General features: G+C 39.5%; 1 protein-coding gene across 1 annotated transcript; it reads right to left on the bottom strand.

Moving 5' to 3' along the window:
• Position 1: 1 nt before the first annotated feature.
• On the bottom strand, positions 2-9436 carry LOC134643506 (N-acetyllactosaminide beta-1,3-N-acetylglucosaminyltransferase 3-like). Its single transcript, XM_065472006.1, has 2 exons — positions 9279-9436; positions 2-1019 (listed from the first exon to the last, which is right to left on the bottom strand). Exons 1-2 carry the CDS (start codon positions 9434-9436, stop codon positions 2-4), a joined length of 1176 nt encoding a protein of 391 aa, XP_065328078.1.
• Between the last annotated feature and the right edge of the window lie 1379 nt (positions 9437-10815).

The raw sequence follows: 10815 nt of genomic DNA, 5'->3' as shown, positions 1-10815 counted from the left end.
TTCAGCGATTCCTACTATCCCCACATTTTAGATTAGGATCGTGTATTTTATGCCACATAAAATACGTCCTGGCCGGAAGAAATCTGTGTACTAGTAAAAAGTCTTTGTAATAACAGGGGTCATAAAGATCCACTTTATTTGATGGGATGTGCAGTCCAGCAGTCTTGAAGCCCATGTGGGACACAGGACCAAGTCCTGCTTTGGCCAGACACATCCCCATGTAAACGTCATCAATGGGAAGAAGGCTAATGGACTGGGACATTTTGTATATGACCAAAGCTGTATAGTGAGACAGGAGGTAGCCTGCACCCCCACAGTAAGGAGGGTATGAGTTGGACTCATACACCTGAACAGGAATATAGTACTTGCTGTTATTCCCTCTAATAGGCCCCACTTTCTGGATAAGATGGCCAGTAAAGAGGTGCTGGCTTCCGTTGTTGTCCTTGAGGCTTTGCAGATAGTCGACCATGTTGTCTGTGTTGGCAAAGACGTCGTCATCACCATTTAACAGAAAGCGGGCATTGGGACAGTTCCTTTCCATCCATTCAAGAAAGAGTATCTGTTTCAAGGTGAGGTTGTAAAATGTGTCACTGAAATCCCATTGGAGGATGTCGTTGTGCTCCTGTTGCTCCAGCTCCAGGAGCATGTTCAGCCTTTCCTTCTCAAACCCGCTCTCTGTCGTTCCTGAGATGAAGATCCGTCGAATCCACGCACTGTTGTGTAACCTCTCTTCACCCCACGTTTTGCGCAGCACCTCTCTGCGTTCGTAGTTCCCCGGAGAGCTTTTAATGACCAGAAGAAGAAAGACTTCTCCAGATTTATCAGCTCCTCCACATTTGTCCGGAACGTCCAGTAGCATGGGGAAGTGGCGACAGTGGCGATAGTAGAGGAAATCTTTGATATGCTGAGGAAGTGTTTGGAATCCTGGGATGTTGGCGGTAGATGTGTTTTGTTGACATTTTGGCCACGAGGATATATGAGAGTTTTTCATAGGTGTCTTCTTTTGAACGCCTTTGCTTCTGGTAGTCACGGGTACAAAGTCAAATCCATGGTGGAAAAATGCAACTTTCCAAAGAAGGAAAATCAATAAAAAAAGAACTCCAGCTATCGGGAGATTTTTTGACTTTCTTATTCTCATCCTTTAAACTCTGCAAAACAAAACAAGGAAGAACTCTAACAACAATAACAGCAAAAAAGTTACGCATCTAAACCATTTGGACAAGTAATTACTAAGGCACAGCAGAGGAACAAATCAGTTACTGACTCACCGACCTCATTTCAGTTTTCTCTAACGGTCAGGTTGATGAAAATAGATTCATCTTTTGCTATAATATCAACAGGTGACACATATATTTATATTTTCAAATAATAACCACATTAACTCATACAAACCTTAATGCAGTGAGATGTGGTGAAATGTGATAATTGTCTGATTAGCTTCATCAAAATCCAGATTTAATCCAAGTTTCGATTTCCCGGGACAGGCTGAGCATGTTGATCACTTGAAAATCCAAAATTCACAGTTTAGTTTTGCAGTTTCTGTATAGTTTAAATGTAAGCTAGTGACTTCCTAAAAAAGATTTTCTTCTGTCTGCTGCCACACCATAAACCTCATACCTGCAAGAACAGATGTTTGTGCTTGCGCCCAAAGATATGAAGGTTGCACCGAGCCAACTAGGCGGTGCTTGCATTAACGTAGATAGGATAATAAAAAAATATATCTGCCCTGACGTTTTCAAATATTTTAATGGGATAGACCGTGCACTCCCACATTTATTAATATATGTATTTAAAAAAGGGCTAGATTTACAGGTTTTAAGGTTCTGATAAACAGACAGAAAAGCACACTCTCCATGCTATTCACTCTTTCTCTTCACCATCGCCTCAGTACTCTTCTCTCTAGTCTTTATTTTTCTTACCCAGGCCTCTTAATTCTCTCCACCCTCTGCACTTACAAACTGCACTTGGGTAAATGTGATTAGCTGACAACACACCAAAACAACCCTGTTTCACTTAATGACTGTTTGGGACTGACCTCATTTTTATTTAATTTTTGTACTAGACTGTTTTGTTGACGATTTTCAAGCTTAGCTGATTGTTTGATTTCTAAAAGATGAAAATCATAAAATGATTCCAATGCTACATTCTGACGGCCTTTGAGTGTACTACTACTAAAAGATTAAATATTAATATTAAACTTGAAAGTTTACATATAAAGTACTTGGCTTAAAAAAAAAAAAAAACAACCTATAATGCCCCTTGTATCATATTTGATTCATGAGTTTCTGAGACCTCTGTCTCATTAACATGATCAATACTTGCCATAATTCCAAAATGTTATTTTTTTTTTGTCTAAAATGAACATTGTTGTTAACAAAAAGTTGCCAAAAATGACCAGTGTATCATATGCAATACAAAAAATATATAATAAATATAATAATAAAAATATATCAAACATAACATGATATAGCAAAAGAACTGTTGTGGATTTTGTCATCAGGGTTATTAAACATCTCAGTTCCAAAAAATCTTAATTTTCTGGGTCTGGCTGGGTCTTACAGGGTTAATGACTGTTTGAGACTGCACTGATTTTTATTTTTTTTTTTTTTGTACTAATCTTCTGCTTGTTTTGCTGATGGTTTTCAAGTTTAGCTGATTGTTTGATTTGTAAAAGATGAAAATATTGAAATATTGAAATTAAACTTGAAAGTTTATGTATAAAGTATTTGGCTTTTTTTAAATAAGGAAAGCTCAAACAAGCTGAACCAGCACAGGCAGGTGCCCACTTAGTTGCAGGGAAAAGCCACATTAAACCGAACTGTCAGTGCTGTAATTGTTAATAAAAATAAAAGTTGAGACATTTTGTATAAAAATAAGAAAAAAAGTTTAATCTAATGACAGGAGCAAGGTGACGTGGCAGTCATGTTTTGTGACTACAACTACAGCAGGAACAAAGTTACTCAACTTACACTAAAGAAAAAGATCGTATATTTCTTTTCAAGCAGCTGGTGTGCAAGCTCCTCACCTTTGTTGACTGTTAATGATTTACCCAGTACCTACAGAAAGACTGCTCTTCAAACAACATAACCTTTATCAGTTTCAATATTAGAAGGCACTGTTTAACTGCAAGAAATGACTACTGCATGAAAGTACTGCTTGTATTTATTTGTTTGTTTTTTCATTCACATACTGTCCAAAGTGCTGTGGTTTTTGATTCAAATTAAAATGACTTTCAGAGCTTGTTTTGTTGCCATGTTAGTGTTTCCTTTATACCAATCTTTCTGCTCAATACTCTGAAATGGTTGATTTGTAAAAATCGTGTGTGAAATTAGGACACCAAACAAGACTGAATAGCAGAAAAAGCTGTTTGGTTTTTTATGGACATAACCGACATACTCACCTCTGCTGCTTAACCCCCAAATGCATTTTCGTTACAACTGTGGCAACATTTAAGGGGAAAAAAGGTTTTCCAATAATATGAGATTCATTGCCAAGAATCATTGTTACAGCAAGAATATAATCAACCAGACACGGATTTCCTTAGTTTTTGCATTACATTTATATAGACTATGTTTTTCCACTGTAATAAAAAAATGTTTCTAATGTTTTCACATTTGTGTCATTTAGAGCTGTTTGTGGAAGGCTGAGGCGTGGAGCCAGTATGCAGGACTCGGAGGCAGAACTGAACTCAAAAAGCAGTTTATTGCTTAAAGGAAAACTACAGACTAGGAGACAAGGAGGAAACTGGGAACAGAAGTAATAATCAACTTAATAATCAACTAGGAGACTGAAACATGAGGGAGACATTCAACATGATGGAGTTTGCGACAAATGACAAGAGGAGACAGAGAGCTAAAATATACCCTGGGTAATCAGGGAGATGGAAAACACACAAGTGAACTAAATCCACCAACGAACCGAGGAAGGCAAAGCATAGCATAACACACAGGGGATAAGGGACTATCAAAATCAAAGCAGGAAACAAACACAGGGAGGGAGACCCAGACACAGGGAACAGATAAAGAAACTAATGAACTGAGAAGCTCTAGGAAAGAGAATATAATTTCTTAAATCCAAGAAAAATAACATAAGTCTAGAACAAACTGAAAATACTGGTTCAGAGGCCCAGGACCATGACGGTTTGATTAATCCATTTCCACATTTTAGTTATTTCATGAGCATTAGAGAAGAATATATAGATTAAGATCCAGTATGGCAGAATAGGTGTAACATTGCTTGTGCGATTGTAAGATAAAGAAACTACATTGTTTCTTTAATTCAAGGTTTTAAATATGATAATAAAACTCAGTACAACACACCTGGTTCCAACCAGATTCTCCTCCTCAAATGAACAACAGTGTAAGACATATTACACAAAGACTTCTGGAGCAGTGTCCTTTGGAGAGATGAGGCCAAAGTGGAAATGTTTGGACATAATGGACAACACCACTTTGGACAAAACCAGCACATCAACACAAACACCTCTTACCACCTGTCAGCACAGGGGTGGGGAGGTGATGATTAGGGCTTGCTTTCCAGCCACAGGACCTGGGCACCTTGCAGACACTGAGGTGAACATGAACTCCTCTTATACCAAGGTATTTTAGAGTCAAATGTGAGGCCCTCTGTCTGATAACAAGAGCTTGATTGAAATTGTGTCGTGCAACATCACAATGATCCTAAGCAAATCCATAACCACATGTCTGAAAAACAAAAATCAAGGCATTGCAATGATTCAGCCAAAGTCTAGCTGAACCATTGCAACACCATGCACTTCAAGTTGACTGAATTGTTGTGGCAGGAACTTAACAAATGCTGCAAATCTCAAGCTTTTGTAAAATCATATTATCTTGCAAAGAATAAAGAGGCCCTTTTATCATTATTCTTTAAAGATAAACGAGGAAGAAGATAATAGAAGGAAATAGAAAATGCAATCTTATTTTTACTAGAGAACTGTTTGTGATTTATCCAATCACAAACATTTTTATGACGCACTTTATTCTATGCTTGGGTGCCTTTTACACGAGGCACTTAGTTATACAAATGCTGGGAGTGGGGGAATCAACAACTGATCTCAGCACAGCACAGATCTCAGCACAGCTATAGTCAGAGGTAGAATACCTGGAGGGGTTGCTGTGCTTTGGGACAAAAAAATAGACCCTGTGATAAAGCCCATTAGACTGAATGTAGACTGGTGTATTGGTATACAATATACACAGAATAATAGTAGTTTTATCATTCTTAATATTTATACTCCCTATGAATCTTGTCAAAATGAGCAAGAATACCTTAGTAGGCTGGCTTTTATTAATGCATTTATTCAAGACAACGATACTTACAGCATATATGTTTTGGGTGATTTTAATGCTGATATCACAGACAGCAGTTCTCGGTTTGCTAACCACTTAACTCACTTTTGTGAAGTTAACAATCTTATCCTATCTACCAAAGAGTTACTGCCTGCAGATAGCTATACATACATAAGTGAAGCCTGGCATAGTACATCATGGCTGGACCATTGTATTTGTACAGCTGATGGATATGCAGCTTTAGCAAACATGACTATTAGGTATGAGGTAACTGTGTCAGATCATATACCTTTTGGTTTTACTGTAACAACTGGAAATAATATTGCTAAGATTGCTACCAGTGTAAAATTAGACTGGTCAGCATGTAGTGAAGATGATTTCTTAGCTTATCATAGTAATACCGATATACATCTGAACAACATTTCTTTGCCCAAAGAAGCTATTTTGTGCAAGGATGTCAACTGTAAGAATGCTGTGCATAAACATTTACTCTGCTCCATGTATGATGATATAGTGACTGCTCTGTATGAAAGTGGTACACTGCTTGATAAACAATATAAGCATAAGAAACCTAAGATCAGACCTGGCTGGAAAGAACATGTATCCATGTACCATGATGAAGCTCGTATAGCTTATAAATGTTGGGCCATGGCTGGAAGACCTAAACAAGGCCCAGAATTTGAACAGAAAAAATGTGCGAATGCCAGATATAAGTACGCTGTTCGCTTTATAACTAAAAATGAGCAAATGCTGAGAGCAGATTCTTTGGCCAGGAAAATGATGTGTAATAATATGACAGATTTTTGGAAAGAGGTGAAAGCTCTTAATAACTGTAAACCATCTCTACCATCAATTGTTGAAGGTGTTTCTGGGGCAGATAACATTGCTGCATTATGGAGACAGCATTACAGTACGTTGTTTAACTGTATAAAAAGTGATCCATATGAGGACAATTTTGACATGAGTAATGACACAATAAGTGTAAGGACACATGAAGTATATGAAGCCATTCATAGGTTATCTGATATTAAATCCTCTGGTTTGGATCACATCACTGCAGAACATTTAAAACATGCTAGTTTAAGGCTAGCTCCTCTTCTAGCACTCTGTTTCACTGGGTTTATGATTCATGGCATATTACCAGACTCAATGCTGTGTATTTTATTGGTACCAGTTATAAAGGACAAAGCTGCAAAAGTGAGATGTTTGGATAATTACAGGCCGATTGCACTAGCCAGTATTTTATCTAAGGTGTTAGAAAGAATCTTGTTTGACAGACTTAGTGTGTTCATCTCTTCTCTGGATAATCAGTTTGGCTTCAAACCAAAGCACAGCACTGACATGTGCATATATGCACTCAAGGAAATAGTCAGTTTGTATAAGGCTAAAAATTCATCTGTCCTCATGTGTTTCATTGATGCCTCTAAGGCTTTTGATCGAGTGAACCATAGAAAACTTTTTGATAAATTGAAGAGACGGGGAGTTCCTCAATACATCGTGAGGATTCTCTCTTACTGGTACGCTCATCAGAGCATGCAGGTTAAATGGGGAAGTAGTATTTCTGCCCCCTTTGGTGTCAGCAATGGTGTCAGACAGGGTGGGATTTTGTCTCCAATTTTATTTAATCTATATGTTGATGATTTGTCCATACAGCTGAGAGCCTGTAACACTGGGTGTATATTAGGTGAAACATTGATAAATCATCTTATGTATGCAGATGACCTGGTTGTTTTTAGTCCAAGCAGTGCTGGGTTACAGGATCTTCTTAATGTCTGTACTGAATATGGTGTGCAATATGACATAGAGTACAATGCTGCTAAAAGTGCTGTTTTGATATGTAGAACCAAGCAGGATAAACAGCTAAATTTCCCTTTGTTTAAACTGGCCCAAAAAACTCTTGAAGTTCATAAAAAGGTGAAATACCTCGGTCACTTTATTACTGAGCAAATGAATGATGATGATGACATATACAGACAACGATGTAAGCTCTATGTGCAGGCAAATACTATTGCACGCAAATTCAGCTTTTGTTCACTTCCAGTTAAAGTGGCTTTGTTTAAAGCATATTGCACACCGCTATATACTGCCCCCTTGTGGTCATCCTACAAACAATGTAGCATGCAGAAGCTGCATGTTGCATATAATGATGCGATGAGAATCCTTTGCAGGATACCTAGAAGTGGTAGTGCCAGTCAGATGTTTGTAGCTGTGGGTGTTTGGACTTTTAAAGCACTTTTAAGAAAGTTAATGTACAATTTTAGAGAACGACTGGATGGTTCGAGTAACAGTATAATTTTAGCACTTACAGATCCGACAGTGAGTGGTTCCCGTTACTCATCCAGTCTGAGAAAGCACTGGTTGAAGTGTTTGTGTATTTATTGATTTATTTTAAGTAATTGGGTTTTATGTATATTATGGTTTTATATTTTTACAAATGTTTTATATACTTATTTATATACATGTATATGTATGTGTGTATGTATATATATGTATATGTATATGTATGTATGTGTATATATATGTATATATATTTAATGGTTTATACCCTGTGTTGGGGGGGGGGGGGGGGGGGTTGTGTGTGTTTCTGTCTTGTTTTTTATGGACATGAAGTCTGCCAATAAAGATTGAATTATACACTGAACCAACAACCAGTCTACTAATCTACAGGAGCACGATATGTACTATGTACGCAGGAGGACTGTGTTTCAGGAGGTAGACTGGTGTTATACTGATCAGACCAGCTTCTCCTGACTACATATCATTGTCTCAAAGAGCAAGATAATGAACCCCAACGTGCAAGTATAGTGGCGATAGAAAAAAAACATTGTACAAATGAGTATGTGTGGCGGGGCGTGGTCAGCTGCCAGGCCCACCTCGTCACAGTCGCCACGCTGGGCAGCCACTGGACTACGCCAGACCATCCCCTCCACAGTGTGTTTTTAGTCCTTTATAGGAATGTAAAATATTAATCAGACAGATTTTGAACTTTGCAAGTTAGAATTGGAGGGAAAAACTGTGAAATGAATCAAACTCCGTGTGTCAGTCCTCCTTCTGCAATACAGCCTCAGACTGCTATTGCTACAGCTAGTTCTGACAAAGTCCACCACAAACACTCGTGCAGATAAGATGACCTGTTTGAACACATAGCTTTTTGTGTTGGCCTACAGAGTTTTGGGATCTGCTACCTCAGTGAAGTTTGGAGGAAAAAGCTCAAGATGTGTGTTCGATAAAAGTTCTGTAGAGTTTGCCAGAAAGAAGACAACTCTGTTTGATGGGTGGTGCAAAGCATGTAAAGTTTCTGAGTAGTACTGATATATATAAAAAAAAAAAAAATTCCCCGCTCGCCCCTGTGGGCGGTTTATCCTTCAAGCTCGGGTCCTCTACCAGAGGCCTGGGAGCTTGAGGGACCTGCGCAGTATCTTAGCTGTTCCCAGGACTGCGCTCTTCTGGACAGAGATCTCCGATGTTGTTCCCGGGATCTGCTGGAGCCACTCGCCTAGCTTGGGAGTCACTGCACCTAGTGCTCCGATTACCACGGGGACCACTGTTACCTTCACCCTCCACATCCTCTCGAGCTCTTCTCTGAGCCCTTGGTATTTCTCCAGCTTCTCGTGTTCCTTCTTCCTGATATTGCTGTCATTCGGAACCGCTACATCGATCACTACGGCTGTCTTCTTCTGTTTGTCTACCACCACTATGTCCGGTTGGTTAGCCACCACCATTTTGTCCGTCTGTATCTGGAAGTCCCACAGGATCTTAGCTCGGTCATTCTCCATCACCCTTGGGGCCGTCTCCCATTTTGACCTCGGGACTTCCAGGTTATACTCGGCACAGATGTTCCTGTACACTATGCCGGCCACTTGGTTATGGCGTTCCATGTATGCCTTGCCTGCTAGCATCTTGCACCCTGCTGTTATGTGCTGGATTGTCTCTGGGGCATCTTTACACAGCCTGCACCTGGGGTCTTGCCTGGTGTGATAGACCCCAGCCTCTATGGATCTTGTGCTCAGTGCTTGTTCCTGTGCTGCCATGATCAGTGCCTCCGTGCAGCCTTTCAGTCCAGCTTTGTCCAGCCACTGGTAGGACTTCTGGGTATCAGCCACCTCCTCTATCTGCCGGTGGTACATACCGTGCAGGGGCCTGTCCTTCCATGATGGTTCCTCGCCTTCCTCCTCTTTCTTGGGTTTCTGCTGCCTGAGGTATATATATATATATATATATATATATATATATATATATATATATATATATATATAGTATCCTTGAGCAAAATTCTTGGTCTTCCCCAGAAGATGGATCCTCCCTTGCCAAAGTGTAAACATTTGTCCTCTGTTCCAAAGGCTAAAAGGCAGTGCTACTATTGTCATCAGGTGGGCCATGTTGAGTGTTTGCCCTTAAAATACAATGAGCTCACGATAGGCAAACAGGGGTGGGTTAAGTTCTGATGATGAGTGATGCTTCCTCCTGACATACAAACACTCCAATTCAAGGAGTTGAAATGGTTTATGTTCCAGTTGCCTTTTGATGTTTTGATTATGTTTTGATTATTGTACAGTGTGTCCTGCACTCGAAGCCACAGATAACCCGGAATCAAATGAATTTTCAAAATGCTACCTCTCCATTTTCTCAGAGCAAACAAATTTATCTGATACAGTGACTTCAACACTGACTAATAAAGGAGCCACCCCATATTTAAATAGGAAAAGATGTCCTGGAGGTGGAGTCACTTAGCAAACCCTCATCAACACTGCCTGTGGCAGGTGAAGCTCTCACTGTTGCACAGACAGCTGATTCATCTTTAGCTAAACGCTTTACTTCTATGTATGAAACAGTTGGGAAATGCTGCTCATGTTCTTACTTTCTGCAGGAGGAAGTTCTAATGCACACATTTTATCAGATCATAGCAGAACTGATAAAATACAAGTCTGAAAAGATGCTGATGGGACACAGCATGTGATTGGAGTGCTGTGTGACAAATTGTGGTTTCTTCGTACCTCGCAAGACAAATGTCAGATCTCGGAAGTGACGGAAGTTCAAAAATAATTTTAAAAAAAGGGGTTGTTTTGCTTCTTAGCAAGTATGGCCATTTGGGCATTCAAAAATGGCTGATGTGGTGCATTTTTGACTTTGAAACATGCTAAAGAGTTCTTGTTACTGATACACACTTTAACACTTTTTCCAGACGATTGACTTTTATACAACTTGCTATTTTCTGGTACATGAGATTTGGAGGGGCAGCAAACAGGCAGGCAGTTATCCAACAAGGAAGTCCTTGTCCATGCTATCATTTCCATAGAGTGTTTGAATCAGATTAGCAATACCAGCTATCCTCTTCAGTCTCCCCGAGAAAAGGCAAGTAACTATTTGAACAGTTATTAAAGTAGCCTATTTACCATTAAAGACATGCCAGCAGTGTGAGAACAGCAGCACCTGCTGGCAATGCAAAGCCGGTGTGAGTTAAAGACCGAGAAAAGGGCACAGTAACCACCGGCCCACCTCTTCCCCT

This window comes from Pelmatolapia mariae, linkage group LG15, assembly GCF_036321145.2.
Source record: "Pelmatolapia mariae isolate MD_Pm_ZW linkage group LG15, Pm_UMD_F_2, whole genome shotgun sequence".
NCBI classification, from domain to species: domain Eukaryota; kingdom Metazoa; phylum Chordata; class Actinopteri; order Cichliformes; family Cichlidae; genus Pelmatolapia; species Pelmatolapia mariae.
The sequence above is the reverse complement of the archived record's forward strand: the minus strand, read 5'-3'. Positions and strand labels throughout refer to the sequence as shown.

Bases quoted from the DNA above. Each gene is read 5' to 3' on its own strand.
- LOC134643506 (XM_065472006.1), bottom strand. From the start codon at position 9,436: ATGTACCACCGGCAGATAGAGGAGGTGGCTGATACCCAGAAGTCCTAC. The intron at 1,020-9,278 runs GCAAGACCCCAG...CGTGACTACCAG, and splicing joins GCTGGGGTCTATCACACCAG to AAGCAAAGGCGTTCAAAAGA.